The following is a 21,175-nucleotide window of genomic DNA, read 5'->3' on the forward strand; positions in this document are numbered from 1 at the left end:
ACCAAGTTCTTCAACATTAAGAAATTAAGAAAGAAAGTCATAAAAGTTTGGACTTTGCAACAACCTGTGGGTGAGTAAATGATGACAGAATTTCCAATTTTGGTAGAATTAGCCTATCCCTTTAACTCTGCCTACTAATATTGTATAGGTCTCACTCTCATGGCTTGACATCTGATTCTTGTTGGATGGCAGCAGCAAGACTGGAAACCACTCTGTTTCTCATATATGTTATAGAGGGATTTATGAGTTATTGATTGATCATATCCTGCCTTTTAGACCTAAAAAGAGGATAACGAGCCACTACAAGACTTCTGGAGCTGCTTCAGAATACAAAATGGGGGTCTCTCATCATCTCAAAAGGTCTCGAATTTTGAAAGATGTCAAAAAGGGTCACAAATTTAGGTTAAATCCATGAGTTATATGTATCCATAACTTTTTGTTGAGGCTGGTTTTATTGCAAAGATGTTCAATAGTCCTCTCCTCATGTATTTCTAAGTAAAAAGTGCTATTTCTTGAATCCATATACCCATATACACACACACACACACACACACACACACACACACACACACACACACACACATATATACATTAAACACACACACACACACACACACACACACACACACACACACACACACACACACACATATATACATTATATATGAGTTTATATATATATATATATATATATATATATATATATATATATATATATATATATATATATATATATATATATATATATATATATATATATATATATATATATATATATAAAGCCAAAATTTGTACAATTTGTATTTTACAATTTATTGTATAATGAATACGGAATCATGCAGCCATATGTTTGTCTCAAACATAAAAAAAAATATGCTTACATAATTCATAATTAAAGTTACATGTATAAGTTATACTTTTACTAAATATTGTAGAAACTTTATTTTCTGTAAAGTTGCTTTGCAACGATTTGTATCATAAAAAGTGCTATACAAATAAACTTGAATTTAATTGAATTGAATTGAACAGGCATTAAAATATTCAAAACAAACGTGGGTTATAAATCATTTAGTAACAGACACTGATCACATGTTCATGGAGTAATTTCCTTTTATTCATATATCCACAGTGCACTTGAATTTCACAAACCAATTCAAAAATGATATTCTTAATCTTTAAATCTTATGCATTTGAGTCTATTTGGTGCTGGGCTATCCGGTTTCCATTTGCAGTCAGGTTACAGCCATTGTTTAAATCATAAGACTCCTTAGATACAAAAACAAATCTTACATTTTGATCTATGATCATTCATCTGCCAGTGAGTAAAATGTAAAAGCTTGAGAAACATTAATAAGAAACAGGCAACTGTTTTCATTGACTAAAAGCTGTTTAGCTCTAGGATGTTGGTTGATAAATTGATAGGGCCAAATGCACCTCAACTTCCCTTTTTTTGAAAAAGTGTTGAAAGGGAGAGGAAGAAAATGGGAACAAGGAAAGCTGACGCCCTCTAATTAGTATTTGGTGGCCAAATGTGCTTTTCTGAAATACAATACAGCCATCATGTGTCAAATTTGCCTTAAATTTGTAAAATGTTTTTATAGGTTAAAAAGTCATGATGGCAGCTGTCTGCATTCAAGCCAGGTTTAGACTGAATTAAGTTAAGTAAAAACATTTTAGACTGCTCATTAACTAGGAGTATTATAATGCAACACTGTAGCTTTCTTTATTATTGTTTTAAATCATGTTAAATGTGCAGATTCAAATCGTTGTAGCTAGGGGCAAATAAATATTTTTATATACAGTTTTACATTGCAACTTATTTACATTGGGCTGCAAGTCTTTAAATCGTGCTATACCTGCTTGTAAATCTTAAATCATAAGGGTTGTTGTTGATTTAATTAATACATTTGTTAGAAAAGATATGCTGCTTTTAAAATGTATCTCTTGGGGCACTCATTTCAATAAACAGCTACGTTTTTGCTTATGACAGGTATGAAATGAATTCATTTAAATTAGCCTGACATCTGGTGACATCGTCAATCACGGGCTCGTGTCACGGAGAGAGGGGACTTGTGGGTCATCTCGTTTAAAGCACATTTTAAATTACACCACTGACCGAGCTGTGTGTAGGTTATTCATCACATTAGTGTAGTCTACCAGCGCTCGGTTAAGTGACACCTGGCTTTCAGGCTAGTTCACTGGTTTGTTAGGACCAGTGAATCACTTAAGAGATAATAAGACTTATCAAAGCAAACAGATGAAAAGCGCTTATAGCCAAGAAGAAATTGGTCAAATATGCAGTACGTTTAAAAGAAATGATCTTCATGTTCAGAGTCCTTGGGGGAAAGAAATCATGCCGCTATAAGCACTGAAATCGGATTCCTAATGACTTTTGATGCTGGGAATTTTCATTGTAAGTAACCGTTCTCCACAAATTAAATTGATAAAAAGATTATGAGTCCCAAATGTATTTAAAAGCAGTGCAATATATATTTCAACACATTGCCCATTTGTGCCATTATGATCGAAAATATTTATTGCAATAAAAGAGACAGGGGGTCCCGTTAAATTGGCTTTTCATAATGAACACATTTAGGCTACCATGGATAATTAATATATAAACTATTTCGATTTGTCATTGTGATGATATGTGCTCCACTTAATTGTGAAAGTAATTACTGAGCGAATGAACAGCTTTGAGGAGAGTCCCTGGTTTCAGGCCCTTCTATCTCAGGGTGCAATAATAATTTTACTCTCTCCTGATGTGATAAAAAAAGAGCCATAAATATCTCTGATGCAGGTCCATGGCTGCATATTTCACTGCTGCTTTAACAGAAATATGCATGCGATCCCTTAATGAAATTAAAACTGGGAAGCGGACAAAGCGGCCTTAATGTGTTTAAAGACACAAGAGCATGTGATTGAGAGGAATGTTGCAGACTTCAAACTGCATTTGGCCCTATCAATTTATCAACCAACATCCTAGAGCTAAACAGCTTTTAGTCAATGAAAACAGTTGCCTGTTTCTTATTAATGTTTCTCAAGCTTTTACATTTTACTCACTGGCAGATGAATGATCATAGATCAAAATGTAAGATTTGTTTTTGTATCTAAGGAGTCTTATGATTTAAACAATGGCTGTAACCTGACTGCAAATGGAAACCGGATAGCCCATTCCAGGTAGACCTAAACATAACGCTTTATATGTTTATTGTTGCGCTGTAAATCACATTCCAGTGTCGTCCAAATACTTCTGGGTCACACATACAGTAGGCTATACTTTGCAGTGAAAATTGTTATGTTGTTAGCAATTACACGTGAGGCTTAGTGATTTCTATTACAGAATTGGTCACTGTATCATTACTGCACCCTGTTATTCTTCTTCTCTCGGCCCGTGACTTGTTGATTTCCCCTGAGCAAATAAACGCATGCGGCCAGTCTCTGGAGAGATGTTAGCTGATGAATTGAGGAAAACTAATCCGCTTTATTGGTAGACAGGTTAAGGGCAATTCTCTCTCTGACCTGTTCCTCCATTAGCTTAAAGAGGCTTATAAGAGGACCAGACCCCGTAGACACGGATCCTCCACATCTCCATCCCTCCATGTGCGCAGAAGAAACAAATCATTTCGATTTAAAGAGCGCGAGATCCAACGTTTACCGAGGACACGTCAATATATTTTTTTCCTTTCGCCTACATTTATTCAAAACAACAAAGTTGTTAATTTTCGCCCATGATTATGCAAATAGACTATCATGTTATAATCATAAATTTGTAGCTGTTTTGATAAATGCGACAGGTAGGCCTATATTTTATAATCCCGTTTCAAACTGTCTGTTTTTAGGCTAATACCCATACCATATTATTTATTTTATTGCCCATTCTTTTATTTTATATTATTTTTAATATACCCTAATGTTAAAGTAATTTTACAGATGCAAAGTTGCTAAAATATGTCAACATCTAGAGTAGTCTATAAAAGCCCACAGACTAATTTAACTGTTAATCGCGTAATATTTTTGTTCTTTCCGCCTAATAGCTGGATAAAGACCGGCGCTGTCACACGGAAAGGCTGTCACAACAAGGTCTATTTCTCACATCTCAAGTCATAAATGTTTTCCCTAGCAATAGTTTTGTATGCGTTTCAAACGCCCTAAAAGAATCCTCTCAAATTAAAATAAGTTTGTGAATTTTATCCTCCAGATTAAAGTATTTTTCATAAATGTTAGGTCGGTGCATTTTTGGGGGTGTAGGGGGGCAAGTTGTTACATAGGCTATTGGAAATGTATACAATTTATTTATTCAACTAGCCTACGGTAGGCCTACCTATTTGTTGCTCAAAACACTTGTTTTATAATTTTGTACACATTTTCATTAATTGTTTAATGTTTCATCATTATTTTACTCCTTACATTTTTGCTGAAGCACTTAACAAAAATAGGATGTTCAGAAATATTCACTGCAATACAAAAAAGTGGAGCAATTAAGGTCTCTTATAGATGTCCGAGTGAGAACAGTCTTTCCACGAATTTGTCCACTTATTCAGAATTCAAAGTTTATTTTGTATCTCAAATGCGTCACTTAGATAATTCATATTTGATCATCAAATTTAAAAAATGCCATAGTCTACGCGTTGCCAGAGGGATGGTTGGCTTTTTCTTTTTCAGACAAATAGTCATTATCTTTACATAGATACTGTATAAACATATAGTTTGGCTAATTTTTGTTGGCTACATTCGAATGAACACTTACCGGTTTTAGACAATCAGTCATCTTCGTTCAATCAGTCCTATTTTTTGCATCAACATGTCGAAAACGCTGGAAAAATAATATCATGATGATAACTCGTCTTATTATAGGACAGACTGAAACACTGCATCCAATATTGCTCTTTTTAAGCGATGCAATTTTTCAGTCTGTTCTAAGACTCTTTCATAGTATTTTAATCATTGCACATTAATAGTGAGGACACTTTCTTCATACACTAATGCAGAATATCTATAAAAAAAATATTCAAATCTGGACTTAAGTAAGGCTATCAGTAAAGTGTGTGTGTGTGTGTTGTGTGTTAGCTGTAGTAACATTTTTTTTTTCAGTTTCTCCAACGCTTTCCACGAACGATACAAATACTTTTGAGGACTATAGGCTATAGAGCTCGTAGCACTGAAATCACTGTCCAATCGGATATCCAGAAGGATGACGTGAATGACCAATCCACACCCTCCGGGCAGCAGATGACAAGTGGACTTCTGGCTTGCACACCTTGGCCAAAATCATAACTTTAAGGAGAGCAGCGGTGACACTCGTGACAGCATTTTAAAGTTGCGAACGACCCGTTAATCTGTTTGTGAGGTGGACTAGATGGAGAAATCTAAAAACTTTCGCATCGACGCGCTTCTGGCTGTCGATCCACCAAAAGTGCAGACCTCGCCGCTGGCGCTGGTCACCTCTCTGCCCACCTCTTCCATATCATCCTCCTCCGAAAGTGTCCAGGCGTCGGAGTTGAACACGAACTCTGAAGCACTTCGAACCGAGACTCCGTCGCCCCCCAGGATATCGTCTTGCGGGTTGATTCCCAAACCGGGTTTCTTAAACTCTCTACATTCAGGCATGGTCGGACTACACCCTCAGAGCAGCACCGGGATTCCTCCTCAGGCTCTCTACGGTCATCCAATGTACACTTATTCAGCAGCAGCAGCAGCGCTGGGTCAGCACCCGGCTCTGTCCTACTCATATCCTCACGGGTCGCACCATCACCACCCCAGTGACCCCCTCAAACTCACCGCCAGCTCCTTCCAGCTCGATCACTGGCTGAGGGTCTCCACTGCGGGGATGATGCTGCCTAAAATGGCAGATTACAATGGTGAGTTACATCTGAAATTCATGTGGCTAAGTAAATAACATTATTATTATTAATAATTGTCAAATTCAAATGAATTTTATTCTTGTTTTTGTGGCCATGTTGTTCTGTATAGGCTACATATACATTAAACTTGTTATTTTTATATTAGCCTACTGGATATTCTGCATTCTTCAATCATATTTGATAAATTATTTTGAGATTATTATTTTCAACACGTGCCCTACTACTGTTTTATTAATAAAAAAAATAATCAAGTGAGTTTTGTTCAGAGCTACAGCAGCCAGATAACAAGCGCGTGCAGGGTCAGTAAAGCTGTTCTTTGACGGAGACTGAACGAGCTCTCTCTTTCAAAGAGGGGCTAAAATGGACAGATAATGGACAGAGGGAAAGTGGAGGACAAGTGTGAAAACCACAGCTTGCCAACTGTGTACACTGCAGACACTGCCTCTCTGTTCCGCTGCTCGTCTGCAGATTTTCTCAGTCCTCTCCCAAACAAATCAGATAGGGTGGAAATGTTAGCAGATGTACTGACAACGCCGTGGCACATAGAGGCTAGGTGTGATTGGGAATTGCTTTTGAAGGTTTTAAGAATGAAAGCTTTTATCATTTCTCGCCGTGCCATTTACACGGTGTGTTAAAATCTATTGTGCGTATAGTGCATTAATGCTGTAATGCCTTCTGTAATATGGCTGGCCTGCAGGCTATTAAAATTGAAATATGTGAAAAACAGCAACTACATTTCCACAGTCCTTGCCACTCTCAAAAATACGTTTTTAACCGTTCTGTGTAGTAGCCTACCATATAGCCTATTCATCAAATAGCATTCTTAGCAAAAAAAAAATTTTCTGCTTAAGAAAATGCTTCATGTTGCATTAGCCTACTATATATATATATATATCATTTTTTTTCTAAGGAAATTGATAATACAAAATCTTTGTATATTTGAAGAACTTCAAACATTTTATTTAATAAAGGTCTTTATTTAGCCTATTTTGGAAACTAACTGGAATCTTTATTTTTATAATAAAAATGTTGTGAAAAGAAAATGTAGCGTTTTATAAAACACTAATTAATTTTTTGCTGTGTCGTACACAATATACACGCTCTGTTTTTCAATTCTGCAGGCCAGGCGCAGTCAAACTTACTCGGGAAGTGTAGAAGACCAAGAACCGCGTTCACAAGCCAGCAGCTCCTTGAACTCGAGCACCAGTTTAAGCTGAATAAATATCTATCGAGACCAAAACGCTTTGAAGTGGCCACATCATTAATGCTAACAGAGACACAGGTAAACCAGCGACTTTTTAACATTTAAAAATGTCTAAATTAATTTGTTGAAAATTAATAGGCCTATTTTAACAAATAATAGGCTAATCAAATGAATTTAAATATTACAATTAATAAAGCAAAATAATATTCGATTGCTCTGAATTATTTATGAATGAGACATGTCATGTTTATATTTCCAGGTGAAAATCTGGTTTCAGAACAGGCGCATGAAGTGGAAGCGCAGTAAAAAGGCTAAGGAACAAGCCGCTCAGGAGGCCGAGAAGCAAAAGGGTAAAGGAAGCCAGGACAAAATGGACGGACTGGAGAAGGACTACCAGAAGACAGAATCAGTGAAAAGTAACAGAAAACGGGACTTTAGGGACAGTGACGACGAAGAAGGAGATAATTACATGCTGAATTCATCTGATTGTTCCTCCGATGATGAACGAACCAATGCCAGTGATATCAGTCCACAACCACGAGACTTCGTTTCCAAAAAGACACTTACATAAGAAGTATGTGATTAGCATGTGTTATCATCTTGCAGTCATTATGGAAATGCTGAGAAGGACGCGCACATGAGCTGTTTGTATACAAACACTGATACTTCTCCGTAAGGCGAAGCCTGATGATTGCAGAGCATGTGGTAAAATTGCATTACATCAAGCAAAATAGATGAGTAGGCCCATCACAATCAGTAATAAATCACTGAGATGTTCCTATTCGATAACCACGGAGTTAATTTCTAAACTCAAGTGGGATGGAAAAAAGAATAAACCAGAACCATATTTTTTATACAATGTATTTATAACGAAATCGCTTTTAAAAATGCATGTAAATTATTGTTTAGGTTTATCAGTTACGCTCTGTGAATAAAATTAACTTTTTCTAATTTCGGTGGGTTCTTTTCAATTTGTAACAACGTTGAATTCGGATATTCCATTACACGCGTGAAGGAAAAACCGTCAAACAGGCTGGATGTGAAGCGGTCTGCTGTCAGTGGCATGGTCGGGTCATGGGAATCTCTGTTTATAGAGCTCTCATATCCGTGCAAATGTGCGAGTAAGCATACTCGAATATGGCCAAACATTTCTCACCATGCAGCAATGGCCAGCCAATAATGAACCTTTGAGACAAAGCCCATCCATCACCAGAGCACATCACAGGGGCTATTTTAAATATCTTTTATATTTATGTTAGACTTTAACTAAAGTGAAATTTGATTGACCTTTTTTTAGACACTTCATATCTAACCAGAAGTCTGTTTCTGTCATGTTCACAGAGTAATGATGAAAATGAGCCTGCAGTATTAGCTTAACTAGAGACAGAACTTGTACTTAGGAAGGACATGAAAAGAAAATGATAAAGAAAAAGGATGCTAGATTACTCCTCAGCAAGACTATTTTAATGGTCTTTTCTGCAATCTAATTGAGGTCTATTTCGCATAAGTGCATTTCCTTCTTTATTAATAACGACAAGCTTTTATTGGGTAATAAACCCAGAGATCCATCTGGTCTTTGCCAAGGAGCTTCTTCGAATCAATTAGAGGACATTTAAATATAATCACTATCCAGTCCTATCAGTCCAGGGCCATGACAGCTATCTACTCGTACACTGAATGTGATCTGAAATGTTCTGTTTTTCATTTACTAAGCCACTTTAAGCCATATTCTCAGTGGAAAATAATCAGTCCAAAACACATTTAGTATAATAAGCTGTGGATTTTAGTGAATTGACTCTCTACAATGAACTCCCCTTTCATAACTCTAAAACAGAGTTTACCAGCCCTATAATGTGACTAAGCGATGCATGTAGAAACTAAAAATCACGGCTTAACTTGACTGCATTATTCCTGGGTTCTAAAAGGCTAGTGGGGTATTCAAACAAGAGGACAGCATTTTATACAGAAACAGGAATTTCGAGTCAAATTAACAAAATATTTATGTTGAAATGGGTTCAGTTTAATGTAGCTATAACATATTATGATTAATGTTATAAGAACATCTATATAAACAAAAGCTTCAATTATCCAAAACAACAGTAAACAATGATTTATTCAAATACACAATTAATCTGGCGTTGAACAGGTAGTAGTCAATTTAGGAAACATTAGTTACTGATTTAACTAATGTCTAATTCACTCTACCTGTACGTTTACCCAGCTGTGTAAGTACAAAGACCCATCCTTATCAGTGCTACTACCACCCTCTAACGATTGGGAAAGAAAACCACACACAAGTGAGCGGGGTGGGACACTTACTTGAGATCGTGAATGGTGAGACAAAACATGTAATAAATGCATAATAAACCACATGATATAGATATGTTCGAATTATGCGCCATGTGATTTGTCAGTAGGGGCCAGTGCAAGTGTTTCATATAACCTTCTACACACGAAACATTTGAAGTGAAACATAAAAGAACAAGCCAATAATGTTGAATTTTTGATGCATGAACACTGTCACATTTCTCATATTTAGTCCTTTGCACAAAAACATGTAATATCCTCACAAACAGTATTTTAACTGTGGTCTTATCAGTTCAAAGGCAACTTAGTTTCCTATTTCCAGTTCAAACTAGGGTCAGTATCAACCTTCCTCTGGCCTCACACAGACAGACAATAGCACACACTATTTACAATCACCTGTGTGTATCTTAGTGGGCTGGACCCCCATTATACGCTTCTCCTCACATGTTGTGACAATGTTGTCTTTGTCAAAGGGTGGAAAAGTGGGCCATCTGTAGGTAACTCTAATTTTTCCAGCTTTCAAACTGTGAGAAAAAAAAACAGCCAGACTGTTGTGTATTTATTACAGGCTGTAATGTAATGGCCTGTTTGAGCTGACACCACAGGATGTGATAAGGTTTAATTAATCAAATATAAATACACAGTTTATCTTTTGTTGTAGAGCTGTGAGAGTGACATTTAAGCTGTCTGACCCCATTTGTTGATAGATCATGCTCTGATCACTTCATGCTGTGGATTGATGTCATTAATGCCTATGTTGCTAATGAATTAATAAGGGCATCAAATGTACTGTAACGGTAGCCCTCTGGTATGTTATGCTAGACAGTCATGTCCAGAGTACTGCTGCATGTGCAGATGCTTCAGACAATTGCAATGAACCTACATTTCATGATGAATAAAGCAATGCACGTTTGTGCTCTTTTCTGAATGAAGTTAATACAGTTTTGTTTAGATGCGGTAAGCTATTCAAGTCTAAAACTCAGAGGCTAAATTGTTTCCAGAACAGATACTGAATATATGTGCATTGGAAATTAATGAGCACCAGAAGAATGAATTATATTATTTTCTTTATCTGCTTGGGAAATGTCTCTGGATTTAAAAAAAAAAAAAAACTAAGAATTACTATGAAGCAGACCATTGTGATTTTCTATTATAATAAATATAATGTGTATTATAATACACATTACAATAAGCCCAAATATTTACGCATAACACAGTGTTATATATTTTTTTTCTTTGAGTCTGATGCATTATGCACACATTTCTGTGTGCAACAGCTCCATAGCTTAATTTTTGCATCCTGGGCCTCCATGGCTTTAGTGGCGACCTCAGCTCTATCCCTGAGTACCTTGGCATGCTCAGTTTCTTGTGTCTGGATGTTCCGGAGTAGAAAGTGACTGACGAAAAGCTTCAAGCCTTCTCGAAGCATTCCCAGCTTGGGAATTCCAGAGATCCTGGCACACAATGGTAGACACACAGACAGATATTGACACACTAGACCACACACAAACAATTTTAGATGGATGTCAGCACATCTGGTCTCAGGATGTCCCGCACATTTGGTCTTTTTAAAAACTTTCACTGACAAATAAATATTTAAGCGATAATGTAAGAAATGTTATAACTAATTAAGTCCATTTCTCTTTCTTTTTTCATTTACTTTATACTGCCAGTGTGAACATTGCCTCTGAAACAACACTTATTTCTAAATAGCGGATCACACTTTTGCCTTACATGATTACAAAATATAGATTTATGACTTCAATAAATTCATAATTGATATTAAAATGAATGATTGACACAATGATTAATATTCATATTTGTAGTGCAAAGAATACTCACCTGCCAAATATATTCACAAGATCAGTTTCTTTAAGGAGTTTTGAGAGAATCTGCTTCAGAAACTCAATTGCCTTATGAAAAGACATAAAATTAAGCTGCCATTCTTTAAGTCATTTGTAAGTGATTCATAAAGAGGATGAAGAATATTACACATATATACTACAACATTACATATACAAACCCCTCATGCATTCTAGAATGGCTTCTTGGTGAGGGGTGAACTTCACCAAACATTACCTTAAGAATGGAAAGAGAGAGACACTTCTTGTGTAAAAGATGAGTGACCAGCTGGACCAGGATACTGAAGGACCTACTGAAAGGTTTGTCAGGTCTTTGAACTTGTCATCTAAAGCACAGAAGAAAAGCAGATAGGGTTTACTTTTACAAAATGGATGAATGTTTAATTGTAATTAACTTATAGTAAACAGCTACAAGCTACTTAGTATCATATGCTGCAGAATCAGATGTAAACGGACTATTATCAGTATTCATTGATTTGAATATTAAAAATCCTACAGCTGATCTTTTATCATATTGCACATGACAGAGTAATATTAAAGGGGTCATATGTCGTTGCTAAAAATAACATTATTTGGTGTAATGCAATGTGTTTATGCGGTTTAAGGTTCAAAAAACACATTATTTTCCATATAATGTAAATTATTGTTGTTCCTCTATGGCCCGCCTTCTGAAACACGTACATTTTTACAAAACTCATCATTCTGAAAAAGTGGGTAAATAATGGTTTATGACAAATATTACAAACACAGAGCATCATGTTTGAAATACACGGGAGGAAATCAGTCTGGACTTCAAAAAATTGAAAGAAAACTTTGTGTGATAACCTTAACTAAAATATTTGCCATCATCCCACAAGGTTATCATTTCAGAAGATCTGCAATATAATTGCTGCTAAAAGAAACGGTGTCCTGCTAATAAGGCAGATCTGTTTCTGTTTAATCTGTTTCTTTTTCAGTCATTTTATACAATTCCTTCTCACAAGTAGGTCTGCAAGTCAATAACAAGTGCCATGTTTCAGACTGATTCTGGGATTACATGACACTGTGATCAAAACCTAAATTTGCAATTAAATGTGTCAATAAGCTTCCCAAAATGGGCAACATGGCCAATGTCACTGAAAATCAGTGAGAATAAGAAACCAAAATTATGCTGAAAACCTTAAAAGTTTCTCAAAGGCATCCAAATAGTCTTCACTTGACATAAGCACACAGAAAATGTTCCTCCTGTGTGCAAGCTCCAACATCTTTGTACTGTAATGTAAATTCATAAAGAGAAATAAAACATTTCAGATGACAATTTTTGCATAGACCTTGACTCTCATACAGTTGAAAATAATTATGCAGCTGAGCATTTAAATTACTGATGAAAACATTTCTAAATATGCAAACTATATATAAATATTTATTTTTTTTTTTTTTTAGGTATTCACGTACTAGTTCCCCTTTGGTGGATGGGGTGGTTGTCTTGTTTCCATGGTCATCGATCATTGGTGCTCCACTCCAGGAAGATCCTATAATCCACCAACGGCCAAAACACTCAGCTTTCAGAAGATTATCTAGTGAGACTCTCAACTTCATGTCACTTCCGCCAGCACTGCTGTGAATCTGTTAGGAATGTTATGGTTCTTTATTTATTTAATTATTTACCCTGGAAGGTCCTGTTGAGATACAATATCTCTTCTACCAGGGAGTCCTTGTCGAGACAGGCAGCAAGGACAAAAAAGAAATACATACACCACACGATGAACACAACACAAAACACTAGTTTTCTAAAAAACCAAAGCCTAATCAGTTATTGAAACATGTACACTCTTCTATAAAAACAGACTTACAAAGCGAGAGTTGGTACAAATTCCAAATGTAGAGTACCTTGAAGCTCGTTCCATACTGTACATACGGAGCATACTTAGTAAAAGTTTATCTGTTGGTCTAGTATTATAAATATTTGTACAGTATGTCAACAAACTAGATATATACTGTGGTAGTTTACCCACCAAAACTTTTAAATAAAAATTAACATATGGTATTTCCTCCTTGACCACAATGAAGTCCATTTTGTCATTTCATATAAATTACAGTGATGTGTATGGACACTTCATACAAATCGTAAAGCAGCATGATAAACTACATCCAGTTTTTTCAAAACATTCAAAGGTGCATGCATTTAAATTATATCACCATAGTCCAATACTAAAAAAAAGTACTTTCTACTAAACGTTTATGAGCAACAAAGGAAAAACTTTTTTTAAACGAAAATAAAAGCCTAACATTGGTCTCAGTTTCATTAAAAGTCTATCAACATGAGAGTTTTAAGTCAGCTTATCATCGAGCCAGATACCAAGATACTTATAAGATGCAACCCTTTCAAGCTGTGTACCATTTAGAGTTTAAATCATAAAATCATTAAATGATACTCTAGAGTCTAGACCATATAAAAATCATGTATTTAGGTTTTTTAGCATTCAGCAATAATTTTAAGTTATCAAGTGAAGTCTGAAAAGAATTAAAATCATTCTGTAAAGAAACATAATTATCTATGGATCTGAGTCCTTCCAGTCAAATAATTAGAGAACCAACACTATATTACTAAATACTTCAAGCCTTTGCAATAAAAGATTGATTCACAGAATCAAACGCTTTCGATAAATCAGCAAAGAGTGCAGCACAAGATATTATCACCCAATGCACTGCAATGTCATTAGTAACTGACATTGCAGCAGTTATAGTACTATGTCCTTGGCTAAAACCTGATTGAGTTTGACATAAAACGTTATTAGCTGAAAAACAGTACAATTAGTGTGGTGCATAAGAAACAAGGTAACTGACTACAAACACATTCCAGGTTTTCTGTAAAATTACTGTACAAAAGTGAGATCAATGTGACCACACCAAACTGTGAAGTTAGTCTGACCCCTGGTGGACACAAAGAGAAATACATTTAGCGCCAAAAATACCAACTTTTTATTTTACAATTAAGGCTTGAACGAACTGATGGTTGACAATACAGGTGGATTTAAACTAGTTACCCACTCTAAGGATTTTTTTTTTTTTTTTTTGTGTATGTGTGTGTGTGTGTGTGTGTGTGTGTTGTTTTAAAGTCATATTAATTTATATTTAACATAATAAAAATTTACCCTTCTGACCCGTGTAGTGGATTTTCTTTATGGCTTTCTTTAACTCGCGTTTCTCTTTGCGCAGCTCTTTTCTACTTTTCCTCTGTACGAATATTCCTCTTTGGTCACTTTCATTTTCACCGAAGCTGCCTTTGCTCTTCAAAGTTAGTAACTGAATCCCTGAATTTCTGAAGTTTGTGTTGAATTTCCAGCTTTCCCTTTGCCTTCATTTCTAAATGAAATATATCTGGCTGTGCATATAATATTTATTTATTGTAAATGGTTGCGTGTTTATAGTCTGAATATCGCAAACTTTCCCATGAAAGAGTTAACTACCAGAAAAGAAAACACATGCAGGAGCTGGAGGCCGCCATTGCTGTTGTTGCTGTTACGACAGTAAAGAAAGCTTTATCGCCATCTTCTGAGTCGGAGCGTACTTGTTGCAATTAGTTAAGTTAACAAGTGGGTGTATGTACAGTCTATGGTGCGTATATACATATAGTACATATAAACATAAATGTTTTTTTTTTCTAATATATAGGCATATATAAATGTTAAACTACTTGGAGACACGAGTAGCCTAATCCCAAGAGATGTGCACATAGCCTGATATAGTCTTTGACGCTTAGCAAAAAAATAAATAATAATAATATATATTTTTTAATAATAATAATAATAATAATAATAATAATAATAATTATTATTATTGGCTGTATAGATATGTATATTTATGGGTGGATTTATTGGTAGTTGTATGTAGTAGTACTGTACAGTCTTAATTAGTGCTAATATGTTCATTGTGTAAGCTTGCTCGAGCAAAAAGTATGTGTGTATATATATATATATATATATATATATATATATATATATATATATATATACGTTATATGGCCAAAAACATATATTATTTCTATGTTTGGCAAAATATGCTGTTATATGCACTCTCAGTATAACGTTTCAGCTACATCAGGAAACGTCAGACCTGTCCAAAACAACGCTGAAAATATTCTGAATGACGTAAATCTCACATTATGAATCTACTTTATTCTCACCGTGACAGCTCGGCGGTGTGCGTGAACTCTCTCGTCCTGTCTCGTGTCGCTGAATGATGACGCAATATGTTTTGGTCGTTTATCTGGCGCTGAGACGCGAGCGCTGTCAGTCTAGTCGAGCTCTAATCCTACAGAGGCGCTTTCTCTTACAGTGAATGGAATCGCCACAAAAATGCGTTGCTAATGAATGTGTCTATGCAATATGAAGAATGGAAGAAGACGATGTGACGATTAGAGAGCAGAATTTCCACAGCCAAGTGCGCGAGTACATTGTGAGTACAGTGAGAGTGATTACAGCACACTGAGCGTGTGTTTGCGCACTGTGTTCTTCGTTTCAGCTCGCATCTAGCCTCATTTACGTATATTTCTTAAATTAAAAAAGATAAATGGGTTTACTACAATTGAAAATTATCATGAATTCCTCATAGAAACATTGGCGTGTATGAGAGAGGTACATTAGGCTAGTTAGCTAGCTAGCCTGTTAGCTTGTCGTTAGCTAGAATATTGAGCTCATTAATCCCTCTGTTTCTGTTGTGGCGCATTAGATTCACTACGGTTGTATTAGGGCTGCACGATTAAGCGAATTTCTAATCGCGATTAAAATTATGGATGGCACAATTAGGTAATCGTTCAAAGTCCACTTATGTTATTCCGCACGATTAAGATATGTTTTTTTTTCTTTCTACATGCCATCTTAAGGGTTTTTCTATTGTTTTAGTGTTAGTCTAAGATTATAATACCATTCATATTTATACTTTTGTTTTTATAATTTAAAGAAGAAACCAATCCGATGTGTATTTGACATTTGAGGCTTAATACTACAGAAAAACACTAAAGGTTTTTCAGTTAGAGTGTTTTCAGCTGGTTTATTTTCATATAAAAATACAGCAAGCAGTTGCATCAAACATAATATAAACATCAATGTAAATTGTGATAATCGTAATTAATAATCGCAATTACAATTTAAAGGGAATAATCAACAATTATGATTTTTGTCATGATCGTGCAGCCCGAGGTTGTATATATGCATGATGCTCTCTGACTGCAGACGTTTTGTGACATATATTACTGGATCTCTAGTAGAATTAGTGGTATGTGTTAGTTCGACCAGTTGAGTAATCATAAGGGTTGTACACTGACTGCTTGATTACAGTTGTGTGTGTACACATGAGCATTGCAGATTTGCAGTTTTTATTTCGGGTGTCAGGATGTATTGCGTCTCTCATTCCTGTGTAGGCAAACCTGTTCTCATGTTTCATTAAATATCACAAATTAATCTGTCAGTGCTAACTGGCATGTCAGACTGAACATATTTTGCAGCCTTTTCTTGTAAGAACAGCCAAAAAAATCTTTAGTGTTGTTTAAAGTGATCCCAGCTGCTGTCTCTGCCTTCTAAATGAATATCGGTGTTTAACTGAATGAATTAGTGTTAAAATACCAAGCAAGTGGTTCTGTTGTGTAGATAGTGCAGCAATTAAAAGTGTTAACAAAAGAAATTCACTTTGTCTCAAGGATGCAGTTTATTGTCTTATTTCGACAGCAGTCACTTTAAAAGTAACACCTGACCTTTCAGTTGAAATATTACCACTAACTTTAGAGAGAATGTGGAAATGTGCAGTTTATTTCAGAGTCTAAATTCTTTCTGTGTGTTGAGGTGAGCTGTTATCAGCTGCATACAATGTAAGCTTTTCTGGCTCTTTAGTAATGCTGTGATGTTAATGGGAAGGCAGTTTCTAAACTGTCTGAAATACAAGAATCTTGATATATTTTGGCCTTTACCAAACAAACAATCCTTATTTTCTAAAGCTATTTTGTCTACAGCTTATGTATTTACAGTATATGTTGCATTCTATATTTATAACAAATTAATTCAGTCACTCACTGTCCTGTGTTTATGAAACAATGATTTTGAACATGGTGCTTGCTTGTGCTAAGATCACTGTTGCTTCTTAATGGGTTTTGAGTGGTTTGTAATGCAGAACTCAAGAATAAGATTGGCTCAGGGCCATCTAGGCAATGTGAGAGTTATTTGTAATAGTCTTGCAAGCATCAGTTAGAATGGTTTGAAAATGGTCTACAAATAAGTCATGCATTGGACCATATGTCATTTATTTCCAGCAGAAGTGTTTATGACTGTAGCTTTCACAGAGGAAATTTTCTAGCTGTTGCTAAAATTGGAAAAACTTTTATGTATTATATATGCATTATATATTTTGAAAGAAGCCATGTTTAACGATAAATATCAATGTACATTTTTTTTAGTATGCCAATTTTTTTTTTTTTTTTTTTTTTTGTGGCTTTATGCCAGATTTCAGTAAAAATTTTAGATTGTTTTTTTTTTTTGTGGCTTTCAGACTGCTGATTGATTTCAGTAAAAATTTTAGATTGGGCTCTTTAGCTTGTGAGACTGCTGATTAGTGTTTCACATCGTCAAGCTTTAATATTAATAACAGATATGAATGCAGTTAATTGAATAGCGGATTTGCTGAATGTTCCTGTATTACTAGGTTTTGGATTGGATAATGGAAATACATTGGGTTTGTCTGGAAGTGTGGATTTTGAGTGCTGTCTTCCAGTGGAGCCCACAAAATGTCTGTGTTTCACTCTGCAAAGGGTTAACCATATTATTTATGCTTTAATAGAAGTTATTTGTTATTCCAAAGCAACCTGAGCTATGAAGTCCTTCTAATCTGAATTCCTTGTATTAACAGATAATTTAATGGTGAAGCACAGTTGCATTTATCTAATGTTTAATCTATCTGTTAATGTATCTGTTAGCGCTCTGTAGTTCTGTGAGGATACAAGCAAGGTGTAATATGAGTAAAAGTTCAAGCATGAACGGCATGTTTACATACACACATCCATCAGTCCGTATTCTTAAAATACACTCCGGTCTCGTGGACGATCTCTGCTGATTCATACCATATAACATCACTACAGATTAAAGATTAGCATATTAGTGAGGATTAAAACAGAGGTACTTTACTTTGTCATTTGATTGGACTATTACTGCTTATAAATATTTCTGATACAGGTAAGACTTGCGTTTGGAATCAACAAATTTCTAGACACACAGTACACAGAATCTTACTCGGGTTAAATTTCTAGACTACTCAGTTTTTTAGCTGATATACGATGCTTCCTGTAGTTAAAAAAGGGTAAGAATGAAAAGTTTAAAACAAAAAATGCTTGCAGAACAGAAGTGTTTGGAAACTCTATCTCATTCCACGTGTTTCTAGGTCTGCTTCCTCCTGTTTGCAGTGCTGTACATTGTGTCGTACTGCATCATCTCACGCTACAAGAGAAAAAGCGGTAAGGATGAATAATACAGTTCTGTTTCTGATCAAACTGTTGTACTATTCAAATGCAATGTATTTATTATATCTACTATTTATAATTTATATTCATATATTAATATTGATCTATATTAATATTTAATTTTTATAACTTAATAATACCTGCAAGCTCCTCAGATTTAGATCAAATTCCTAGATGACAAAAGGGCAGGTTGTTTGGTTGCTTGCAAACTTTAAGGGGTTTACACCTTTCAGAACTCCGTAACACCTTACAGTAATCTTTTGAGCATTATCCAACTCCAGCCTTCTTTACACAAACAGTTATGAGGACGACTTTAGTTCCTGATCAGGTTATGCCCTCCCATTTATAAGTAGCATAAGTAATGGCAGCTAACCCCTGTGGAGAGCGTTGATCACAGGTGAAACTAGGTTGTTCTTAAGACTCCTGTCTCTAAAAAAGTACAGCTGAGCTGAGCTGCTTTTGTGAAGCATGACTGTAAAGCTCCAGGACCTTAGGTCTCATGTAGAGGCTTTTTCAAGGGTCTGATAATGCAATTTGTGTAATTAGTTTAAAGTGCTGTTCTGCACTTTCTATCCATCTCTCTCTTATGCTTTCTTTTTTTTCTTTCTTTCTTTTTTGCCACTTCTTAAGTCATTCCTTTCCCCCTCTATTCTCTAACCCGCATTGACTCTTGACAGCCTCCATCTGGCCGTTGATTGTAAAGGTTTATTCACATATTTGTGATTTATGATTACCCAGTATTGTCTTCAAGTAGCTTTTAGTTAAATGAAGACAGATCATGCTTTAGACTTATTAAAACATCTGTCATGATTCTGTGACCTCTGTAGCTGAGGCTATTTGTGTTGCAAATTCACAGTAAAGAAAGAAGAAAAAAAAAAACTGACTGCCACTTCTGATGAAGATTGTCAGAGCATCACAGCACTAAGAACATCATCTCTATCAAAAACGAAATGATTTTAAATCTGTGTCTGGTTTATTGGTTGATTTAATGTTTTTCTCTTATGCCAACAGATGAACAGGAAGATGAGGATGCCATTGTCAACAGAATATCGTGAGTTGTTTGATATTGACCATATCTGGCATGAAATATATTATATATATTATAGTGCATTTAAAGGATCCAGGTATATACAACTTAATATCAAAGAATCTTTAGTTTAACATTTTCTTATAAAATAGAGTTGTAGTCACTTGTTTTTTCTTAATGTAACCCCATATGTGACCCTGGAGCACAAAACCAGTCTTAAGTCGCTGGGGTATATTTGTAGCAATAGCCAAAAAAACATTGCATGGGTCAAAATTATCGATTTTTCTTTTATGCCAAAAATCATTAGGATATTAAGTAAATATCATGTTCCATGAAGATATTTTGTAGATTTCCTACTGAAATATATCAAGACTTAATTTTTGATTAGTAATATGCATTGTTAAGAATTCATTTGGACAACTTTAAAGGCAATTTTCTCAATATTTAGATTTTTTTGCACCCTCAGATTCCAATTATTCAAATAGTTTTATCTCGGCCAAATATTGTCCAATCCTAATAAACCATACATCAATGGAAAGCTTATTTATTTAGTTTTCAGATGATGAATAAATCTCAATTTCAAAAAAATTACACTTAAGACTGGTTTTGTGGTCCAGGGTCACATATTATTACATCTTTACGTTAAATGTGAAAATAAAACTGATTAAAAATCATTCATAATTATGTACAAGAATTATTACCATTCTTTTTACTAACCTTTTACTTTATTTCCACCTTTTCTCAGTATGTACCTGTGTACATTCACACTGGCAGTGTCTGGAGGAGCTGTCCTTCTCTTACCATTTTCTATAATCAGTTATGAGATTCTGCTCTCCCTACCGAAAAACTACTACATACAGTGGCTCAATGGATCACTCATTCATGGTCAGTATCACACCTTTTTCCATTTTTAAATTAAATATAATATGTGTTACTTAACAAGTAGTTTTGCATAAGGTTGTAGCCTGCAATGAATGTCTGTCATGCATTTGGTGACATTCTCAGACTGTGTTCTGCTAATGGTTTACTTTGTTCTTCTAAAAACACATTGTTATTTGTCCTTACCTTTAGATACTTTTAATTGAAATTGAAAAGTTTAATTTGTGTGTTTCATAGAAAGTGTTTATTAAATAATTTGTGCGTTGAACAATGTAAACAGTATTTAATTTTGTTGCTGAGGCCATACTCCTGACTCCTTCCATTTATAATAATTTCAATACAGCTCAAAGTATTTTTTCTCCTTAGCTTCAGTCATCTCCACAAGGTGGTGTCATGTGTCTGTTTTTTTTTTGCAGATCAGGTTTCTCTGTTTTGAGAGCAGTTTTTGGTCCCACTTTATATTAAGTGGCCTTAACTACTATGTACTTACATCAAAAAATAAGTACAATGTACTTATTGTGTTCATATTATATTGCCAAACACTTTTGC

At 35.1% G+C, this 21,175-nt stretch overlaps 2 protein-coding genes and 1 long non-coding RNA gene across 8 annotated transcripts in view; 2 read left to right on the forward strand and 1 right to left on the reverse strand.

Moving 5' to 3' along the window:
* The first annotated feature begins 90 nt into the window (after window positions 1-90).
* LOC109112500 (motor neuron and pancreas homeobox protein 1-like) lies at window positions 91-7,993 on the forward strand. The gene is made up of 4 exons (XM_042760529.1): window positions 91-360; window positions 5,144-5,861; window positions 6,986-7,146; window positions 7,328-7,993. Exons 2-4 carry the CDS (start codon window positions 5,360-5,362, stop codon window positions 7,637-7,639), a joined length of 975 nt encoding a protein of 324 aa, XP_042616463.1. The 5' UTR covers window positions 91-360; window positions 5,144-5,359; the 3' UTR covers window positions 7,640-7,993.
* Window positions 7,994-8,570: 577 nt separating this feature from the next.
* On the reverse strand, window positions 8,571-15,534 carry LOC109111824. Of its 3 annotated transcripts, none has more exons than XR_006160474.1 (5): window positions 15,403-15,534; window positions 12,672-12,842; window positions 12,396-12,488; window positions 11,218-11,563; window positions 8,571-10,829 (listed from the first exon to the last, which is right to left on the reverse strand). It is a non-coding gene; the product is annotated as an uncharacterized LOC109111824 (long non-coding RNA). The 3 variants fall into 3 exon arrangements; XR_006160473.1 differs by having other exon boundaries at window positions 11,218-11,288; window positions 11,455-12,488; XR_006160472.1 differs by having other exon boundaries at window positions 11,218-12,488.
* Window positions 15,457-21,175, forward strand: part of LOC109112501 (limb region 1 protein homolog) — a 29,954-nt gene continuing 24,235 nt past the window's right edge. For all 4 annotated transcript variants that reach the window (XM_042760520.1, XM_042760522.1, XM_042760521.1 and 1 more), the window contains exons 1-4: window positions 15,457-15,674; window positions 18,642-18,714; window positions 19,732-19,771; window positions 20,493-20,632. In XM_042760520.1, coding sequence (XP_042616454.1) covers window positions 15,612-15,674; window positions 18,642-18,714; window positions 19,732-19,771; window positions 20,493-20,632 — 316 coding nt within the window. In that variant the 5' untranslated portion in view covers window positions 15,457-15,611. The remainder of the gene's footprint in view (window positions 15,675-18,641; window positions 18,715-19,731; window positions 19,772-20,492; window positions 20,633-21,175) is intronic.

Source organism: Cyprinus carpio, chromosome A7, assembly GCF_018340385.1.
Source record: "Cyprinus carpio isolate SPL01 chromosome A7, ASM1834038v1, whole genome shotgun sequence".
Lineage (NCBI taxonomy): Eukaryota > Metazoa > Chordata > Actinopteri > Cypriniformes > Cyprinidae > Cyprinus > Cyprinus carpio.